The sequence below is a fragment of the Pleurodeles waltl genome, chromosome 5 (assembly GCF_031143425.1).
Source record: "Pleurodeles waltl isolate 20211129_DDA chromosome 5, aPleWal1.hap1.20221129, whole genome shotgun sequence".
NCBI lineage: Eukaryota > Metazoa > Chordata > Amphibia > Caudata > Salamandridae > Pleurodeles > Pleurodeles waltl.
In genome coordinates this window covers 807,812,481-807,835,212 of record NC_090444.1, presented here as the reverse complement: position 1 = coordinate 807,835,212, position 22,732 = coordinate 807,812,481, and the positions used below count along the sequence as shown (strand labels likewise).

Here is a 22,732-nt window from a genome sequence, read left to right as displayed (position 1 = left end):
GGTGTCAATTCATCCTCCTTACCCCAGTTTAACTCATGCAGCTTCACTGTACTAGAACTTCAGTTTTTCTCGAAGCAGACTGTCAGTGTTTGCAGCACTTCCCTCGAATGCCGAAATAAGCGTGTGTTAAATATTCGGAAGTTGCTTTGTGACTAGGGGGTGTACAGCTCTTTCCTCTGCACAAATATCATGGCCATCTTACTAGTAGTGTCCAACTCCCGCACAAAAATAGAGGGGACTTAATTTGGATTGCCTTTTACAGTGGGACACGCATTCTTTTATGGTTTGCTAAAACCCTTCAGTCATATTAAAACAAGTAGTCACTGTTCTGTACCTTATTAAGGTTCTCTTGTTGCAACTAGCACAGCTCTATAACTGCTCCTTTGTGCCTGTTTCACTGCCCATAAGGGCTCGTAACATTTCAATTCCAAGTCTATTTATCATATTTATTGTCCATACTCACATTAAAAAAACCTTTATTAGGAATCCACTATTTCGCTGGAGCACGTCCACCTGAAAACTGTATCTAATGGCCACCATGTTGCGAACCTGCTATACTGTTTTCACGTATCAAGCAGTGTACCCATGTTTTTCTACAAAACAATAGACCTTACCATGAATCTATCAGCTCCAATGAAGAGCCTCAAAACTACATGATGTCCTATGATGAAGAGAGGATGGGGGAGGAAGAACAAGTGGTGTCACACATGCTGCATAAATGTTTAACAGACATATTTAATCACATTTTCCCAAGGGGTTTGATTGTTTAACCCCCAAATATGAGTTTCAAATGGAAAGATCAAAAAAACCTCTTACAGTTTTCTTCTCTCTATTTGATCAGTACCCTCCTTAGTAATAATCTTCTCTATAATTATTTTTTCTGGTTAGTGGTCTTTCTCTAAATAATGATTCACCATGGGGGCACTTGGTTTCTGTGTCTTTACCGCCAATCTATGCTCTGTAATATGGACCGAAAGACTCTGGCCTGTTTCGCCTACATAAAATTGTCCACATTGGCACATAATTAAATAAACAATATTCTTTGTCTTACAGTTAGTAAATCTACTTAGTTGTAACAAAGGCCCATTCACAACATAACGCTGTGCCTCAACAGCACTATTAAAATCCATAGATTTACCACACTTATGATTCCCTGTTATCGGGTGCTTGCCATCAATAGTTTTGTGAACAAACTTTCCATCCTTGTTGCAGCTATGGTCTTACAATCTTATCTTTCAAGTTCCTGTTTTGACAATGTGCAAACATGGATTTAGGAATTTTAATACTTTTTTCCAGAATAGCTGTTGAGAAAATGCAAGACTTGAATTGATAACTTGGTGTATTTTTTCACGAAGCACTGAATGCCTGGTGACGCATACTAGTTTAGGATCACTTTGTTGATGTTCATTTCACAAGAGGTGTGTCTCTCTTACCAGTCTCTTCGGATACCCACATTTGTCAAATTTTTCTTTCATTATAAGTGCTTTAAGTTATAGTCCTCCAGATTTGTACAATTGCGCCTTAATCTCAAGAACTGACTGAAAGGAATACTTTGTTTTTGGTTTCTAGAGTGGAAATAGTAAAGGTGGAGAAGAGTGTTGTGGCCTGTTGGTTTTACAAACAGATCAACTGCCATTTTACCTGCTTTCTGGTAGATCCACATGTCAAGAAATTCAACCTTTTGTTTGCTCACATTAGCTGTAAACATCAGGTTGTGATCACGTAAGTTCAGGCATTCAAAAAAACATCCTCAAATCGTCTTCCTGACCAGCCCAGATAAAGAAAATATCATTGATATACTGTGACCAAGTTTTAACTGATTCAAAAAAGGGGCAAGTTCATTGTGGATATGTTTGCCCTCAAAATTATTCACAAAGATGTTTGCTATACTTGGTGCGCAAAAAGCACGTATACTAACTCCCTTAGTCTGCTGATACAGTACTCCCCCAAATTCAAATGTCTTCTCTTGAAGGACAATCTTCAGCCATTCTATTATGAAAGTTCGTGGAGCATCTCTCAGGTTTATCTGCATAAACAACTCCACCAAAGTGACGGCTGCCTCTTGTAGAATGCTACTATGTGATGCTACAATATCAAGAGAAACCAACATTGCTCTATGTTCATTAAAATCTATCCCTTCTACCGATGTAATCACCTTGTGCCATTTATGTATGATTTTATGCATGGAAATGTTGGTCGTTGAAATGAACCAACATACTTGGAAAGTGGCTCAGAAATGGACCCTACAGATCTAAATAGAGGGTTTTGTTGATCCTTATGAATCTTAGGGAATCCATAAATACTTGACATTTTAGGATTAGTCACTGTTAGACCTGGCATCATTGGTGTGATCTCCCCTAAACCTTTGCCCTCTGACTACCTGTGTGTTTGACATATTTTTGCTGGCCTTCAGGGATCTGGGCACTTTGCCACTGCTCACCAGTGCTACAGTGCAGGTGCTTTGTCTTCTAAACCATGGTAACATTGTCTTCTCTATCACTGGCATATGTAATTTAAAGTCCCTAGTAAACTGCACCATAGGTACCCAGGGCCTGTAACTTAAATGCTTCTAGTAGACCTGTGTCACTGATAGCGCCCCCTCTACATTAGCCTCCCAAACATGTCTCTGGTCTGCCACTGCAGAGCCTGCGGGTGTAGTTTTAAACTGTTATTTCTAACTGGCAAGTGCACCCACATGCCAGACCCAAACCTTCCTTTTTATTACATGTACGTCACACCTAAGGTAGGTCCTAGTTACCCCCAAAGGCAGGGTGCAGTGTATATAAAAGACTGGGCATGTACTTTTTGACTTTAACAAGCCCCGATAGTCAAAAACTGCTAAATGTGTTTCTCACTATTGGAAGGCCTATCTCTCCCACAGAAAAGCATTGGGGTTGCCTTGAAACATCTTTTCAGTATAACTTCCCAATGGCACGAGATAAAAATATGGAGTTTGGTGTCCATGGACTCCCAATTTAAATTCACAGCTTACGTGAAGTCAGATTTTACCTGGTAAGTGTGAAAGTGCCACTTTTGGTAAGTTGCCATTTTCTTACTCAAATCATCCTGTGCCTCAGCCTGTCTTGAATACTCAACTTGGGTAGATGACAGCTGGGCTTTATACATTCCCACTAGAAAGGCATACACAAAGGAAGCATGGGTGTGGCATTAGCATATTGATGGCCCATCACCAGGCTGATGGACCTTCCTGGACAAGATGGGAGGGAGGAGCTGACACTTGCCTCTGAATAGGGCTGCAACTCTTCTCATACAGAGGGCTGCATACCCCCTATGTAGTGTCCAGAACCAGGGAGGGCAAGGAAGGTACCCAGGGGACTTCAAAGGAAGGTCTGGAAGTTTCTTCAACCTTCCACAACCTGGGCACAAAAGTATAAATGCCGGACCCCAAACCCCACCAAGGTAGCACTCTACTGGGACAAGGACACTCTGCGAGGAAGAAGGACTGTTAGGCTTCCAGGGGGGACTGCTACTCTGCTCTGCATTGCTGAGCTGGCCTACTGCTGCTGTGTGCTGACTTGTAGGAGGGACTGCAACTTTGCTGCTGCCCTGTGTGTTGGCCTGCTGCCTCATCTTGCTAGAGAAGGACTGGACTCTTCTAAGTTCCCTTTGCCCCAAGAGTCTGCAATAACTTAATGGCTAGCCCCTGGTTTTCCCTCGAGTTCCTTGGGACATCAAGGACCTTGCACCCCAGTTGTGCACCTCTCACTCCAGGAGCGGTCTCAACATCAAGTTTAAGAATCACATGCAGTGCTTGATTGGGTCCCTGAACCACTAGTGAGCCTACCTCAGGATTGCCCTGGCAGTGCTGTGCCTGCTCCTTGTAGCTGCACCCCTTTTGGCCACCAACACTGTGCCCCTGCACCTGGCACACCTTTCTGCATTGCAGCTATTCGACAGCAGTGGGACTGTCTGTAGCCCTACTGTACATGGACCATGCATCTTTCACTTATGAGCGCGACTAGAGGGCTCCCCTGCCAGACGCCACCCGCATCTGGTGCACTGGGTATCGGCTTCCCCCCACCTCTTTTGAGCTGCGTCCAGCTTAGACTTCCAATGCAGCAGCAGGGGTCACCTGCACCACGTTGGCAGTGCCGGCCGCACCTGGCTCTCACCTGCTTTAATAAAAGCCCTGCTCAAGCAGACTGCGCTCTCCTTTCCCTAACTTCAGGCGCAGCTGCAGGGCTCACCAGACTCATGCCAGCCAAGTGTCTGCATGACGATTCCCCTTAGGCAGAACAGGGCCTTTGGATTGGGTAGCCCATCTGCATCGGTTGCCACCATAAACAACCACAGTTGCTGTCGGATCGTGAACCCAGAAGGAGAAGCGCATTCAGCTTCATTAAAGGCCTGAGCAAGAAAACGCTTCGCCCCTGCACCGTAGCCCTTCAAAAAGGAGCCCTACATATTTTCAAACACTTAAAGGCCCTTCCTGGGACACGTTTTTCCTGTGCCTCAGCACCATAACTGGGACTGCTAAAACAGACAATAACCACCTGTCGGACAGCGCGAGGGATTGGCTCAGCCGCTTCTCAAGGTGCTCAATCAATTGCTTACACGCTTCTTCCAGGAGCTCACAAATTAATGTATTCAGACTAATTAATTGGATTTTTCTTTTTTTTGGCACTTTGTTCTTATCCTAATCAAGTAAATATTATATATATTTATAATCTGGTCTTTTTTGTAGTGTCTTTCACTATGTTGCTGTAAATACATACTGCACCAATACTTAACACATAGCCTTCTAAGTTAAGCCTGACTGCTCTCTGCCAAGCTACCACAGTGTGAGCATAGGTTCATTTATGTAGTGTAAGTGACTTGCCCTGACTAGGATTGTGATCCTTACTTGGACAGAGCACATACCCAATCATCTAGAGACCCCAATTTCTAACAGTCACATTTAGATATTCTTTTCCTTTTGTGCATGTTACTCCTGCATTAAGCACCCAGACAGTAAGACACTGTATTTTTGGATACTCTTCTTGTCGGATCCACTTAAATCTTAGTATAGTGTTCTGTATTATTCAGCAGAAGTCTCATCTTCTTAACATACTATTCTGTATCCAGTAGTACTGTACCTCCTCCTTTATCACTGTTCTTTACTGTGATTTGTCTGTTGCCAATTAGGGCTTTGAAAACTACATATTAATATTTTTCTAAGTTATGAGCCGGTCTTGGAATATATCTGGTGTATTCCTTTAATTTCTTGAACACTACTTTCTCAAAGATGACAACTTCTGGGCTTAATTGTTCTAATGAAGGAGTGAACATGAAAGGTGATGAAAGGCCAGAAGCATTAAACTGTCCAGAATCTGAAAACTCTGTGTCTGCAAAAGCCTTTTTAGGCGTATCTTCCTAAGAAGGAAATAGTATCCTGAAACAATTCAAATTTGTTCGCATTTGTGTGAGGAACATATGATAAAGCTTTTGTTGGTAAAGAAGTGGTGGCCGTGTAGTGGGCTCCGTGAGAGATTAAAGACTGGAATCTCTTTCATTGGCTCCAGTACTGACCATGTCTGGTTTATACGTACTGGTGTCCATTGTTGCTGGGATAGGCCCTTCCTCGATGTCTGGGTTGAAACTGTTGTCTCCACAGGACTCTCTGTCTGCTTCTCCTGGCTGAAAAAGAAGTGCTATTTGCAGATCTTTGCTCAAAAGATAGTCTCCTCCCTGTTTTACCAAACTGGTGCAAGCTCCCTTCATTTTCTGAGTCAGAAGTGTCAGAGAAGGTAATTACTTTCTTTGTATAGTAACCTTCCCCATTGGTTCTCCTTCCTGATATTGATCACGGTTATAATAGTTCTCAGGTAGAAAAGGATATGCCCTTTCTTTTGTGAAGCACCTGATGTCTTTGTTAAACTTGTCCGTGTTTTCCTTAAGTAGATATTCATTATACTAGGCCAACTCAATCCCTACTTCTCACAATTTCTTCCTAGTTTCTCAAGTGCAATTGATATATTCAGTTTCACTTCTAGCTCAATTATCTCAATCATCTTAGCCACTACCATCTCACTTGCTATCTCAACTATCAACATCATTCAATCTGGACAAATAGCCCTGGAATATTTCGCAGTCTTAGACGTTGCAATATGTTGCTTTTTCGTAGATATTGAAGAATAGATTTGCCATACAACTCTATTCTCTTTATTTCGTTTTTTCAGCAGCAATAGCTTATTCCATTTGTCATTTGCCTGTAGAGTAGTATTAGTTTGGTTGTCAAATGAAGTCTGGTTACCCACCATTTTGGAATATTCTTCATCTGCAAACCTAAATGATTCCAATATCCCCATGTTTAGTAGGCAAAAACATTCCAAAAGCAAAACTCACAAACAATTAATTCCACAAACAGATAGATATACTTATGAATCCTGTGTCTACAACATATAGGGGGTCATTCTGACCCTGGCGGCCGGTGACCGCCAGGGTCACCGACCACGGGAGCACCGCCAACAGGCTGGCGGTGCTCCCAAGGGCATTCTGACTGCGGCGGTTCAGCCGCGGTCAGAAAGGGTAAACCGGCGGTCTCCCGCCGGTTTACCGCTGCCCCATTGAATCCTCCATGGCGGCGGAGCGCGCTCCGCCGCCATGGGGATTCAGACACCCCCTACCGCCATCCTGTTCATGGCGGGAAACCTGCCATGAACAGGATGGTGTTAGGGGGTGCCGCGGGGCCCCTGGGGGCCCCTGCAGTGCCCATGCCAGTGGCATGGGCACTGCAGGGGCCCCCGTAAGAGGGCCCCACAAAGTATTTCAGTGTCTGCTTTGCAGACACTGAAATACGCGACGGGTGCAACTGCACCCGTCGCACCCCTGCAACTACGCCGGCTCAATTCTGAGCCGGCGTCCTCGTTGCAGGGGCATTTCCGCTGGGCCGGCGGGCGCTCTTTTGGAGAGCACCCGCCGGCCCAGCGGAAATGTTTGAATGGCCGCGCGGCGGTACCTTGGCGGACGGCCTCCGCCGTCCGCCAAGGTCTGAATGACCCCCTTAGAGTGGTAGATCCCCAAACAACAATGCATTAACATTCATGCTCCCCCACAGACTGGCTGTGGTCAATATCTAGATCAAGAAAATAGGACCCCCTGCTTCAAATAAGGTTCTTGGGGCAGGGCAAAACTACAAATAGAAACAAAAATCACCTGGAAAAGTTTTTCTTCATTTTTTCAACTCGTAGGTCTCATATATAAACACCAATGCATGACCCAGAGGGTTATCTTTTCTTTGCATTTATTAATGTATTATTTTCTTGGTAATATATCTATAACCCATAAACTAGGTCAACTATTTTCCAAAGTAATTTTATCCTAATTATAAGAATTTTGAGATGTACAACAATGTAGATACAAATGGACATTGAAAAGTGTTTAGGTACAAGATGAAATGATGGTAATACTCAAGACCATGACTGATAAAAGAAATTGTTTTAAGATGCAGATAAAAATGTCAATGGCTTGTGGTTTGGATGAAGTATGAGGTTTGGACGTGGATGTATGAGTGGCTTTTAGCTTGAATATTTATCCTTTCCTTGGAGATCTGTATAAAATTAATGTGATGATTTTGGAAAAATAGTTGACAAGTTTATGGATTCTATTGCAAAGAAAAATAATAAAATGACAAATGCAATGAAAAGATAACTCTCTGGGCAGTAGATTCATGTTTGTATATGAGACTTAAGAGCTACAAAAAGGAAGAAAAAGTTTGCCAGGGGACTTTTGTTTCTATTTGTACAAATGCTTTCATTTACAGTGATGGCATACTGTTTTTTGGGGCCACACTAAAGAAACGTGATAAAGATCTGACACAAGTTTGTTGAGTACTTGCTAATGCAAGTTTAACTTTCAATGCAGAGAAGTGTGAGCTCCACAAACCAAAACACATATTCTTTGGCCATTTTTTCTGTTGGGGTTATGATGCTGGATACTTCTAAAATACAAGCTTTGCCATCAACCAGTCTCCCACAAGATCTTACCATGTTACGTTCATGGCCAGGTACTATTCTCGATACAATAATGACTTTTCCACAGTAAGTGGTCAATTAAGAGACTTAATAATAAAGGATGTTCCATTTTACTGCTCGCATGAATGTGGACAAAGCTTCAAGAAAATCAAGTATGCAATTGTGAACACCACTAAGATGGTCTTCTTCGAGTCGAAGGTACATATCGAGGTTGTTGTTGGCGCATGCCCAGTTGGGTTGGGCACAATCCTTCCCAACAAAATGGACATCCAAATGCTTGACAGCATATTATGGCATATGCAAGCAGAAGTTTGTCACAAACTGAATGTGCCTATTCACAACCTGAGAAAGAAAGTTTAGCAGTAAGATGGGCTTGTAAAGTTTTCCACATATTCTTATATGGAAAATGTTTCACTCTTAACTGCTCATCAAGGATTGCTTGCCATCTTTTGCAATCCCAAAGTCAAGATGTCTCCCAGAATTGAACATTAGTGTTTTCCATTACAGGAATATGACTACACTGCTGTGCATCGACCAGGGATGGCTCAAAACCCTACTGACTACTTTTCACTAGTGCTGGCTCGTTCCATAACAGCTGGAGCCTACATCAACTTCATTGTACAGTCAATTGCCCCTGCTGCTATTTCTCTTGAACAAATTATTACTTATTAAGACATTGACATGCTGAGACTAAAGATATCATTACACACCAATCCTGGAAACAGTACACTCCACCTCTCACACGTGACAGCAAATATCAGAAGTTGAAGAATGCAAAAGATGAGCTTTCAGTTACTCAAGAAGGTATTGTTTTACAAGGTTCAAGTATCATCATAGCAGAGAGTCTGCGACAACAAGTAATGGAAGTGGCTCATGAAGGGCAGTGTGGTATTGTTGCTGCTAACCAAGCTCTTCAAGCGTGAGTTTGGTTTCCCCATCTTGAGTAGAGAGTTGAGAAAGAATTGAAAGCCTGTAATTTGTGCAATTGCTTATGTCCCAAAATCAGTATTTCCTTAAATTCTGAAGTGTGACAGTGGTCCATCTTTCTACAGTCGAGAATTCAAAGACGTTTTACTCAACTCAATGTGAGGCATCAGAAGATCACACCTCTTTGGCCACAAGATAACCCTCTGGGCAGTATATTATTGTTTGTATATGAGACTTAAGAGCCAAAAAAAAAGAAAAAGAACAAGGTTGCCATTGTCTAACACTTTATAAGTACCCTTATCAAGACTGCAGCGTGCAAAATTTGAGAAGCACGGTCTGAAATCATCTCTCCATACTACTCTTAGAGCTTACTGATTGACTCCTCATTCAATGACAGGTGAAAGCCCTGTCACACTAATGTTTGAGAGAGCCATGACGACCAAGTTACCGCAATGGACCAACAGGAAATCTTTTACAGATAGTGAACTTGGTCACAAAGACTTTGGCATAAATAAAAGATGAAAGTGTATGTTGACAAGCGTCAGTGTGCCTAGAACATCACTTTCCATGAAGGAGATCGAGTACTGTGCGGTAAAAGAGGAGACGTAAATCTGATGCTCCATTTAATGCTGAACCATTTGAAGTTTTGACTGGTAAGGTACACGTGGTGACTGCGCACCGTCTTTGGAAGTCCATCACGGGAGATTCTTCACACTTCGGACACCTGTCTCAACATTCACCAGTTCCTGATGTCACAGATGAAACTGGTTTGGTTGAGACTGCAGACCCTGACTGCATCTTTCATTGCATCGCCCGTGTCTGTCATCCTAGCTTCAGAGGGAATGATCTGGGCGTTTGGTCAAAGCTCCAAAGAGACTTATAGAGGAGTTGTAATATCTCTCTCTTCTCTCTCTGTATATATATATATATATATATATATATATATATATATATATATATATATATATATATATATATATATATATGTAAAACCTTTTTTGTTTAACAAGAGGGGAAGGTGCAGTTTTGTGGGAGTAATGAAGATGGGACCCTTTTGCTTCCTGATAGACTCCACAGAACTGTGATGTAAGTGTTCAGGTGTGGTGACTGAATTTCAGGTTTAGAATGTTAAGTTCATGCTTACACACAAAAGAATGAAGACATGTAAGACCAAGCTTCATGTGAGGCATGTTCATTTAAGAGTATCCAGGTTGGGGAGGACACTACACTTACCTTCCTTCTTGTATGTCACCAGGACATGGGAGAGCAATCAAAAGGACCCCAAAGATATGTGCCTCTGTCAGGAGTTAACATTATCAGTGTAGACAGCACACACTGCTCTGAATACCAGAACAGCGTCAGAGTCGGACTGCCCTACAGTGCAGTCTGGCAGTGCCAGAAGGTCTACTCTGACAGGTCAGTGTGTGGGCTGTTTTAGGTCATTTGGGAAACTGTTTTATTGTAAGGAAGCAGGGTTCTACGGGTTGAGTTTCCTGACATTACCAGAACAGGTGATATATGTATGGTAACTAGAATAGACTTTCTGCTTTTCATAATATCATTGAATTCACCTCCATTTATGTCATCGTGATGAAATGTGTAACTACATTGGAGCCAAAGACCAATGTTATATCACCTCGAAAGATGTCATGCTAGTAAGAGAGTTGTGCTCCCTAAACGCTCTTTAAACGCTCACTGCTGACATCTGATGTGACCTGTAAATCGCCCTTTCCAATCCCGGATTACATGGCCAAAATATTCTTATTTTTCGTATTATTTCTATACGTTGAATATTAAATTGGGCCACAGTACCATCTGTGATTTACAGGGTTTAGAACTGAAGCACTGCCCATAGACAAGGTACTATTATCATTTTATTGGCGTCAATGCTGATTATATGGCAGCCTGTCTTATGTGTTTATCTTGAAGTTCTTGCATGGATCCAGTCCTCCAAGACCCTGCCATTGGTAATGGTGCTACAGTAAAGCAATTCTAGTTGAATCCCTATGTACGTTTACTCATACATAATACGTATGGAATTGTAAATGTTCCAAGTACTTCAGTGTTTCTGAGTGCCTGAGCTTACCGTCGTTGTTGGCAGTTTTTCTGCTCAGTTATAAAAAGTTACAGGGGGCTGCAAGGATGGGTGTCTTTGCAGTTTTACACCCAAGATAGAGAAGAATTAATATTCCAAATTAGAGGTGCTTTTCACTTGTGAACATTTGCCACATCGAGGACTAAAAGATTGCGTTGCTAAATCTACCTTACCTCCTAAACTGATTCTAATATCGTTGTAAACATGTAACTTTTCGGGAGATATTCACGGTGTCTGGTAATCCGGTGGGACATCATAATGACAATCAATCTGTTCAGGACCGTCAATAGTCATGGCCAGGCTTAATGTTTGCAATGAAATCCATGTATAAATGTTTCTTACAAACTGCAGTTAGAGATCTGGGAGAAACTGGGATAGTTCTGGTGCAGCAGAAGTTACCACAGCAGAGGATTTTGAGAGAGTGCTCGGCAATACTGGAATTCAGCAAGAAAAAACTCGATCAAGAACTGCATTACACACATAACTAAAGCTAGGCAACCCACAAATAGAATACCCGACTTCGGATATAGTAATAAACAATTGATTAGAAAACGTTAAAGAACATGCATTCCTGCTAGTTTTATTTTATTTTATTATTGTACTCTGTAACACCCCTCCCTCGCCTGTAATAATAAAACAATTTCACCCTCAGGTATATATTGGATTCATTCATCAAATGTAATATTCCAGATGCGTGGGGCTACGAAAGGGTGTCAGCATAACTATAGTAGCAAGCAGCCGTTGCTTCGAGAAATACACATAATGTTGATTTACATTTGGATAAATGCAATTATTCCCTAGCATTTCTATGACTTTACTTGCTTTGTCCGTCATTTCCACTTTTTCGATCTCTGCTTTTGTATCTGTTCTTTCCTTTTCACTTCGTGTTTCTGTTTTCCTTTCACCTTTTTTGCACTGAAGCCGAACTGCTGGTGGGACGCAGAGACGCAGGTGTGCATGCCATGTGGCTGCAGCCCCGCCGGTTCAATGTCCCTCCGCTGTGATATGACTGGACGATGCCTCTGTAAGCCAGGTTACATCGGCAAGCGCTGTGATATGAGCAGGCAAGCCTACGAAAGAAAAGAGAACCCGCGCACCTCGCAGCAAATCCAAATCCCATCTCGGAGATGGGGCTTCGTCAGCGCCAGTGGGTGCCCCCGGGGGGCCTACAGGCCCGCCTCGTCGGTAACTTGTGTTGCTGCATGGGCTGCCTTTTGGCTGGTGTGTGCATGTTTGCAGTGTACAACACATTTGTCAAGGTTAATCTTGCGCTACATCTTAACTATTCACTTGTCTAGATAGGAGGAGAGCAGGGTAATTTAAGCCACAAAAGAGCCATTTCACAAAACTTTATAATTTCCTACGAACTCTGGAAAACTGCCCAGTAGCATGGGCCGCTATACATCAAAGCTGGATTGCAGCACCCTTAACTATCTAGTAGGGCACCTCCATTTTCGCTTAGGACAATTACCTATATCCATGTATGTGGACTTACTTATATCCATGTATGCGAACTACTATTTATCCGCCATACCTCCAATAACCTTACCCCTATAATTCGGGAAATCATTCGATTTAGTGGCTTCAATGGTCTCCGTATTACCTGGGTGAAATCAGAACTGTTCCCTTTAACAGACATCACCACACCCGCACCTTGTGAGTTAGCACTCAAGTGGTGAGAGGATTCCACTAAATATCTGGGTATCATTTTACACTGAAGCAAAAAGGTGATTCACCTTAACTATGGCCTGCCATTGACAAACTTACAATAAAAATTGAACAATGGCTCTGTTTCCCCCTGTCCATGGCGGGCTGCATCGCCATTATCAAAATGGTGGTCTTCCCCCATTCTTTATATTTATTTCTAAATATACCCAGAACCCAGTTACCTTTTCCTCAGCCTAAGGGGATTGCTGTTGAGACTGATTTGGGCAGGTCGTAGACCACCGATTAAAAGGGACAAGCCTGTTCTACCCTATGAATGGGATGGATTCTAGGTCCTGAATTTCCAATTATGCTATCTTGCAGCGCAGTGGCAATTCACATTTTATTGGTTTCACCCAGAGACCTGCCTCCCATACACTAAGCCTGAACGTGACCAGCAGGATCTGTCCCCCAGGGATGTCTCCTACCTCAAGGCTTTAAACACCCATCCAACATACAAAAATTGTCCACTACGAGTTGGGCATGGAAGAAACTCTGCCGTGTCCTGGTGAATGGCTTCCTGTATTCTCCTGCACTCGCCCCTAACCCATGGCTGCCGCTAATTCTGGGAAAGTGGTCCAACATACAATGACTTGCCATGAACTACACACAATAGGCAATGTTTTCTATGGCAGCCACAATCTCACACATGTAGATGACAGCAAGTTTGCACATGCCTCTCATATGTACCATTTTATACTCTGGTGTATACATGGCACTTTGGAGACACGTATCTCCTCCTGTCCCCTGTCCCCAGACGACTTCACCCCTCTGGCACTATTAATATCAGACATGGATGGGAACCAATTAGTTCCCAAACTTTACCATGCATACATAAGCGTTAAGCACACACATTACATGAGCATAAGGTGTCATGGGACCGTGACCTGGACCGCCTCTTACAGACAAGGAGTGGTACTATTGCTGTTCACAGACAAACTTAAGCTCACCTAATCACCGACATAAACTCTTGTACTGTAATTTCTTATCTAAAGCCTGCATGACACCCACTGGCCTGGCCCAAATAGAACCCACTAGATCCTAACAATGCTCTAAATGCAGAGCCCCAGATGCTGACTTCTCTCATTTGACATGGATGTGCACACACATCTACACATACTGGACTGAAGTGTTCAACTGCCTTTCCTGAATGACAGATACAAGGCTTGAGCCAGATCCACTGCTGGTGCTATTGGTCTATGTAGCAGACATCCTGAAACATATTCATAGATTTACTGCCATGTCCTTACTCTTAAACAAAAGGGATATAGTATTGCATTGGGGCAACGACCAAGGCCTGGATTAACAGCAAGGTGTACTGAGATATGGTGAGTAAGGTTTACGCAACAATGCACCCCTCAACTGCACCGTCAAAAGACATCTGACAGGCCAGGTGAAGGGCAAACCTTATAACTAGAGTTTTTTCTGATTCCACCCACTTTGCTGAGACAAAGTTTCTCTGCTCATGGCCTGCACAGTTGGCCTGTTTTCCGACCACAGAATGTTTCACCCATCAAGAGCAGCACTTCCCTCAGCTGAAAAAAGTCTGCCAAGGTTTCCATGCTATGGGAAGGAATATGGTAGGTTAATGGGTGGCGTGGTATGAAATGTTGGGGGGTCTGGAGTCCAGGGAATTGTGTGGTAGGAAGATCAGAACAGGGAACATCCTAGGAAGAAGGGGCCTGACCCTTCATGTGTTAGTGCAATGGGAAGAGGTGAGACAGAGAACATGCTGGTGGATCATAGGGGGCATTGACAAGGGATAGTTGCCAAGAGGCACTAGTCTACCAGCTGCTCCTTCCGGCACCTTATACAGGCAGGAATTATGTTATGTTGTCACCAGTGTGTGCTGAAGAAACCATTTTCTAAATTTGTAAGCTACGGCCCCACAAAGATTGTTTTAACACGTTTGTGAGCGAAACAGTTTTGCAGTTTTGCAGCGCACCAGCGTCTATGCGTTATAAATGGCTTTATTAAACTCCTTCTAGTTGCTCCTCCAAGCAACACCTTTCTGCCCCTCGACCCAGTAAAGGAACCACAGAGGGAATTTCAGATCGCAGTCTAAGGAGCAAACATCTGGAATGCACTCCTGTTGACTCTAAAGTGCTAAAGAATTAGTTTTTTGGTGAAATTTCCATCTGGTAATGCAACAGATGTAAATCTTCCACTACGCTGGGCTTGCAAAACCCACCACATTCTGTGCTATCTGCCATGGTTGTTTGTCTCTCAAAGTAGCTATCTCTGCAGTGCAAGGAGGCACCTTGGTGAGGAGTCTTACTATGTTAGCTGGCCGAATTTTTGCCACCTAATATGAGGGATGGTAATGTACCTCAAAAGAACGAATACATTGGTAGTGTCCACTTATTTCGTCTCTTTAGTAAGATGGGGGGCGTGATTCAAAGTATTTTGTGACACTATTGACCTATTTATAAAAATCTGCCACCATTGCCTTGGCAGTTTGTATTGTGATAACACCACCAAACACAGGGGCCTATTTCCAAACCTCTAGAGCCACCTGAGTTACTTTTTGCAGCGCTTTGGTGGCGCTGGGCATTGCGCCATATGTAGAAGGTGGTGCTAAGTCACTTTTTGTGGCTTAATGCCGCCTTGTAAATATGAGCCCTTCCGACACAGTTTTTTGGGGCAGAGGGTTGAGCAATGGAGGTTGCTGTGGGCGTTTCCACACAACACCCATTGCTTTTGACTCTCCTGGATTTACAAGGAATCCTAAATCTGAGGCAGCGCCACAAACGAATGCCACCCCATGGGAGGCATTATCATGGTGCAACAAGGAGAAATACTTTTATTTCTCCTCGTTATTGCTTCACCTATGTGTGCTGCATTCTGCAGCACACATAGAAACAGAAAATGCCATGAATGATTGTTTATTTGCAGGAAGGTGTCCCTTCCTGCACATAAACAATCATTCAATAATGACGATTTGCTACTTCTTTGTGTGCTGCATTCTGCAGCACGCATAGAAATACCAAATCACCATTGTAGATTATTTATGTGCAGGAAGGAACACCTTCCTGCACATGAACAATCATTCCCTTCAGTGCAGACACCCTAGCACATTCGTGCAAGGATGCCCGCATTGGCAGCTAAATTTAGCACCAGCCCTAGGGAAAGCACAGGGGTGTGCTGTATTTTTGTAAATATTGCGCATCCCTGTGTTTTAGAACTGATGCCGCATGACGCTGCCAATTGTGGTGCAGCACCGTAATCTGCCTTTTCTTTGTAATTGTGGCCCATATTGGCAAACCAGGCACCCAAGATCCTCTACCTAATCGGTCCCATAAGTGGCAGAGTTATCACAGCAACTCACCAAGACCTGATGGCTGAACAGTAGAAGTCAATGCTGCTATAACATACACCATTAAGGAAACAAAAAATATGAGGGTTCTGATTATGGTGTTGTGTGCTTGCTAGCTACAGTTTTATCACATTTGAAATGTATTTATAAATAATAGGTGACAACAGTAATAGATCTCTGACTTGTTGCGTGAAGTGAGACAGCTCAGTTCGACACATAAAGTGGATGGCCCTCACGTGATCTTGGTTCGTCCCCCCAACCTAGCCCACACAACCTAGAATTGCTCTAATCTCTGTTACCATTTGCAGAACTTTGCAGCTCACAGGCTTGGTTCGATTTTATAAAAAGGAGCACACGGATGCTTTTCCTGACTAAAGCTTTATCTTCTTAGAAAAGGTTTGGGAAGATTTAAGCCTCACTTTAGTATTACCAAATAGGACTTTCGGACAAAAAATATAGGAAAGCTATTGTAGGCGTAGGGACAAGGTCTGAGGTACACCATGTTGATCTGTACCACAGTTGATGGCAAGTCCAATACTGAACCGTTAACGTCAATACAGTGCAACTGAATGAGACCTTGTAAGAAAGCACAGTCACCACTTCTGTAACATAACATTTTATAAATGGATACATCAATGACAGCGGCAGTACTATAATGGCATCCGTAGTGCCTAATATCAGCATATTTACGGGTGTTATTGTGTGCACTCAAAAACAAACGACCACTAAATAAATAATCACGGGTCAAGAGATAAGCCTTACTTCCCTTTGGGAAAACATAGCTGGAGAGCCCTTCGCATCTGTGCAGGAAGTGAAGAATGAGCAGTTGATGGGATACCTTGGCTATAAACACTACTCCATGACTGAAACCTGACTAAATGCCAACAATTCCAGCTTTAAGGTTCCAAAAATCTGCCAGCCTTTCGTAGTAGCCCAATGTGGAATTTGCGTGATATGCCTCCCTTGTACCTTTTCAAAACACGTTTGCATGCCCCGTCATAACGTTGTGCACCAGGTATATGAATCCAACTGCATACAAATATAGTGAATATAGTGCTGCATAGCGCTTTCTTATCAATACATGCCCTCCTGTAGACAGGGAGGAGTGCAGGGCTACCCAGCCTCTCAAAATAAAAAATTGGCGGTACTCAGTACCGGACAGTACCGGCCCATTTAAAGCACTGCAGCTACTTTAATTATCTCGCGCTGGTAAAACATCGAGATTGCGAACTCCACGTCATAAGCACATTTGTTTGCAAATACCTTTCCCGTGATCCATTGCGGTCCAATACTTTTTGTACATGTTATCTTTAAACTGTCTGTAATAATCTATCTGTTTTCGGGGTGTGAATATTGAACACCTTATCTGAAAACCCACATGCCAAGGAAAGCCTGCTGCAACTGTCCCTCTCTGAACATACACACTAGCTCCTCACGAACCCTTAACCCTTTTTCAGAGATAGATCGGAATGGTTATGACCAGGGTAGGCTTCGAACGCTATTCTAGCTTCAGGACGATTTAGCGTCCATGATACTTACACTGAAGGGAAGGCAGTGAGGGGTAATGAATATAGAGTCCCATATTCCATTTAATGTTTACCATCTTCATGGATGTTCTAATGAGAGATTCTTGGCTAACTTCAAGAATGAGAGTCCCTTTCAGGATGACAAGATCCAGCCTTTAAATTAATTATGTGACACTGCATTTTATTTTAATGGCACGAAAAATAAATCTTGGCACAATAAAAATTCTGATTCAGAAATACTCCTAGATCGTGGGCTACACATCAATATAAATAAAAGTAACCATGTTCCTGTTGATGCTGTAGAAGAAAAATCCTGATGGTACTGTAGGCTAATACTGTAGGCTACATCCAGACATACTCCCGGAAGATGTGTGTAGGTCAAAATTTAAAGATATGTTTCATCTAATTTACAGGGTATCCTGAGGGGTGGAGGCAAATTACATAAATAAAATAGTCATTCTCCTGCATTGTATGTTCCTATTCCAATCAAACCCTGTTTTCTACATAAATCAGTCTTGAGTGACATCAAATGCAGGTAGGGGTCATTTATTTGGAAGAAAGGAGCAGTGACATTGTTTTTGGAATTTCATTTTTGATTTAGGGGAAGGCGTTTGGGCCCTGCTTGATCTCAAGAACTACTAATGATCCTTCTCTGTAGTCTCATTTAGGCATTAAGGCCCTCATTCTGACCCTGGCGGTCTAAAACCGCCAGGGCCGCGGGCAACGGAAGCACCGCCAACAGGCTGGAGGTGCTTCAGTGCCCATTCTGACCGCGGCGGTAAAGCCGCGGTCAGAAAAGGGGATCCGGCGGTTTCCCGCCGGATTTCACCTGGCTGGGCTGAACCTCCATGGCGGCGCTGCAAGCAGCGCCGCCATGGGGATTCCGACCCCCTGCCCGCCACCCTGTTTCTGCCGGTTTTGACCGCCAGGAACAGGATGGCGGGAACGGGTGTCGTGGGGCCCCCTAACAGGGCCCCAGCATGATTTTCACTGTCTGCATAGCAGACAGTGAAAATCGCGACGGGTGCAACTGCACCCGTCGCACCCCTGCAACACCGCCGGCCTCTGTGTTACAGGGCCTTTCCCGCTGGGCCGGCGGGTGCTCCCTTGGCGGGCACCCGCCGGCCCAGCGGGAAAGTCAGAATGGCCTCCGCGGTCTTCTGACCGCGGAGCGGCCATTTGGCGGTTCCCGCCAGGCGGGCGGCGCCGGGTCAGAATGACCCCCTAAATCTAGCCATGCCCAGCACCTGTGTCTAGTTGCTCCATACTCTGTCATATGAATGAATCAGTCGATCAGTTCAAACTTTATTCGGCAGTTGAAAAAAAGCCATATAAGTTCATACCATAAATACAAGAGAACATAAAAATATACATTAAGTACAGAAAAACAACCTAAAACGAAGCAGACAATATTAATCCAATGTCCAAAACATTTAGCATTTTAAGGTCTTCCTTTGATGAACCGCATTCAAATAGCAACACTAAAACAGACTAAATGATCATCAGGGGCATATAAATACTCCATTGCTTTCGAACAATAACCTCTGATTTTTATAAAATTCACAGAATAACATAAAATGCATAGTGCTTTGGTTTGTACACCCTATCACAGGGGCCCCCAAAGCATTTCCGAGGGACAAGTTTTCACTTCAGGAAAAGCAACTAGGCAATGGCCCAAGCCCAGCCTAAATCTGGACAAAACATAACAACGTTGGATGTTATTGACAAAAGTTAAATAGTTCTGGCGTCCCTCCATAAAGGAGCAGGCATTCTCGCTTCCATGCTTAACCTTCGATCATATCTATCTTTAAGAAACACTTTCTTTACGTGACGCTTAGTTAAAGATAGAACTTCAGTAGGGTTATGTTGTACATCCATATTTAAAAGAGAGCTAAAAACTGAGTTCAAGTAAGGCAACCAGAGAATTCTAGACACATAATCCAGTTTTAAACAGTCTAGAATAAATAATTTAGAAAAAACAGTCTCCTCTTTTGACCATGTGGCATGCCATAGCAGTAAAGGTTTTAGTGGGAACATGTCTTCTAGGTATTGTAGGTCCACTTCCTTGTGACCCAGAAAGGATTACGCTGAGGTAGGAAAGCATAGTAACTATTTTAGGAATTAATTTTCCTCAATCTGGAGAGAATTGCTAGAGGTGTAACCCCATAACCCTACCCCATATACCGAAGCGGACACTCCTCTAGCCTTATAAATCTGGACCATCTCTTTTACTGGGCGAGTGACCAATTTAGCTGCAAACCTAAATAGCCCATTAGAGCACCTGCTCAACTTTAATTTATTTTTTAACACCTGGTGTGCCCACAAACCATTGCTAGTTAATAAAACTCTTAAACAACAACAATAGTCAACCTCTACAATAGGTAAATTACCCACAAAAAAAAGGTTTCTTTTTAAAAAAATGTAAACCCACATGTCATTATTAAGGTTTTGGACATATTGATCTCCATTTTCCTTAGCGTCATAAACTCACCAAATACATTTATCAGCTTCTGGGGGCCTAGCAGAGTCCTCGGTATCAGTACCGGGTCATCGGCATACAACAATATTGCGGTGGAATGACACACGGCACATGGAATATCAGCAGACAGCCTCCAGAGTTATGTCCACTCCACTGATAAAAAGTGAGAACAAGAGAGGGGCCAATATACAGCCTTGTCTAATACCTCTACCACTGGGAAAAGCCGATGTGCATTCACCTAAAGGGCCGAATCGCACTTTGGATGATAGGTTCTCATACAAGTGTGACAAGGAACAAATGATCTCCCTAGGCGCACCAAGTGAGATAAGAGTTGATCACAAAATAGAATGGTCGATCAAATCAAATGTGCTGCGTAGGTCCACAAAGCAGAGCTAGAGGGATCCCGGTTTGGCCCTTGCATAATTCCCTATTGGAAAGTCCAGGTTTTAACATTGTTCAACCAATCCAAGACCCTTCCTGAATCCAAAATGTGTGTCTGAAAGTACAGTATTGCGCTTTGCCCACTCTTCAAGACTACCAAGAAGGATCCTACTCATCAATTTAATAGAGGAATCCACAAGAGAAACAGGTCAGTAACGTATAGGGTCAGATATATCACCTTTCTAAAAAAATTGGTGTTATTATTATTGATACCGCCCAAGAAGTGGGGGATCTCATATTCAGCCCTAGCAATAAAAACCTTAACTAAGATGAGGGCCCAAAAGTCCCTGGCCGCTTTAAAGGCATTCACAGGTACTCCGCAAGGGTCAGGGGTCTGACCAGTAGCACTATCCTGCAGGGCAACAAATACTTCATCAATAGTAATATTCAAAGGGCCAGCCTGCATAGGCAAGAAGCCATTACTCGCTTGACAGCTCAACTCCTGCTTAAAAATATATGAAAAGTGCAAAACCCATGTGTTAGAAATGGGGTTTTTGGTTGGCAGTCAGGTTACCCTCTGTCCAAGCAAAAGCCCTCACTCTAGTCAGGGTAAGTCACACACAATCCAAGATTATCCTGTGCCCACCCTCTGGTAGCTTGGCACAAGCAGTCAGGCTTAACTTAGAAGGCAATGTGTAAAGTATTTGTGCAATAAATCATACAATACCACCATATAGCACCACAAAAATACACCACACAGGGTTTAGAAAAATATATAATATTTATCAGGATAATTGTATGTAAAAACGAATAAAGTTGCAATGTGAATTTGTAGAGATATCACTGAAAAGTGATATAAAGTGTCTTAAGTCTTTAAAAAGCAAACAAAGTCTCTTTCAAGCACAAAGTACCTGGTTTGGAGTGGAAAATCTCCTCAGAGGGCCACAGAAGAAGAGATACGTGGAAAAAGGGTGTGTGCGTCGATTTCTCCCCAGCACACACGGACTTGCATCTATATTTTTCACGCGGGGAAGTCGTGTGTCGTTTTCTGGCGCGCGGAGTGTCTCTTTCTGTGGATCGCGGGGATTACCAGATGTCCCGGGTCTGTGCGTGGATTCTCCTGCTTGTTTACCGGCTACGCGTCGTTCTGTGCGTGGATTCTCCTGCTTGTTTACTGGCTGCGCGTCGTTCTGCGGGGCTGTGCGTCGAAGTTTCGCTCTCACGGCAGGCGTCGCATCGATTTCTCCTCTGGAGGTAGGGCGGCGTTGTCCTTGCGAGGCCGTGCGTCGAAGTTCCGGTCGTCTCGAAGGCGTCGCGTCGATCAGCGTTGGTGTGCGGCGTACGAAGCGTCCAAGTGAAAAAGAGAAGTCTTTTTGGTCCTGAGACTTCAGGGAACAGGAGGCAAGCTCTATCCAAGCCCTTGGAGAGCACTTTTACAGCCAGACAAGAGTTCAGCAAGGCAGCAGGGCAACAGCAAGGCAGCAGTCCTTTGTAGAAAGCAGTCAGGTGAGTCCTTTAGGCAGCCAGGCAGTTCTTCTTGGCAGGATGCAGGTTCTGGTTCAGGTTTCTTCTCCAGCAAGTGTCTGATGAGGTAGGGCAGAGGCCCTGTTTTATACCCAAATGTGCCTTTGAAGTGGGGGAGACTTCAAAGAGTGGCTAAGAAGTGCACCAGGTCCCCTTTCAGTTCAATCCTGTCTGCCAGGGTCCCAGTAGGGGTTGTGGCAGTCCTTTGTGTGAGAGCAGGCCCTCCACCCTCCCAGCCCAGGAAGACCCATTCAAAATGCAGATGTATGCAAGTGAGGCTGAGTACCCTGTGTTTGGGGTATGTCTGAGTGAATGCACAAGGAGCTGTCAACTAAGCCCAGCCAGACATGGATTGTAAGGCACAGAAAGATTTAAGTGCAAAGTTATGCTCACTTTCTAAAAGTGGCATTTCTAGAATAGTAATATTAAATCCAACTTCACCAGTCAGCAGGATTTTATATTGCCATTCTGGCCATACTAAATATGACCTTCCTACTCCTTTCAGATCAGCAGCTACCACTTCAATACTGTATGAGGGCAGCCCCAATGTTAGCCTATGAAGGGAGCAGGCCTCACAGTAGTGCAAAAACGAATTTAGGAGTTTTACACTACCAGGACATGTAAACTACACAGGTACATGTCCTGCCTTTCACCCACACAGCACCCTGCTCTAGGGGTTACCTAGGGCACACATTAGAGGTGACTTATATGTGGAGAAAGGGGAGGTTTAGGCTTGGCAAGTACTTTTAAATGCCAAGTCGAGGTGACAGTGAAACTGCACACACAGGCCTTGCAGTGGCAGGCCTG

The 22,732-nt window shown here is 43.6% G+C and overlaps 1 protein-coding gene across 7 annotated transcripts in view; it reads left to right on the top strand.

Moving 5' to 3' along the window:
• The window catches only part of LAMA2 (laminin subunit alpha 2), a 3,379,260-nt gene that overhangs the window by 1,966,930 nt on the left and 1,389,598 nt on the right, over positions 1–22,732 (top strand). For 4 of the 7 annotated variants that reach the window (XM_069234823.1, XM_069234825.1, XM_069234824.1 and 1 more), the window contains one exon: positions 11,917–12,180. The exons of the other annotated variants lie outside the window; for them this stretch is intronic. In XM_069234823.1, coding sequence (XP_069090924.1) covers positions 11,917–12,180 — 264 coding nt within the window. The remainder of the gene's footprint in view (positions 1–11,916; positions 12,181–22,732) is intronic. 7 annotated transcript variants of the gene reach the window in all.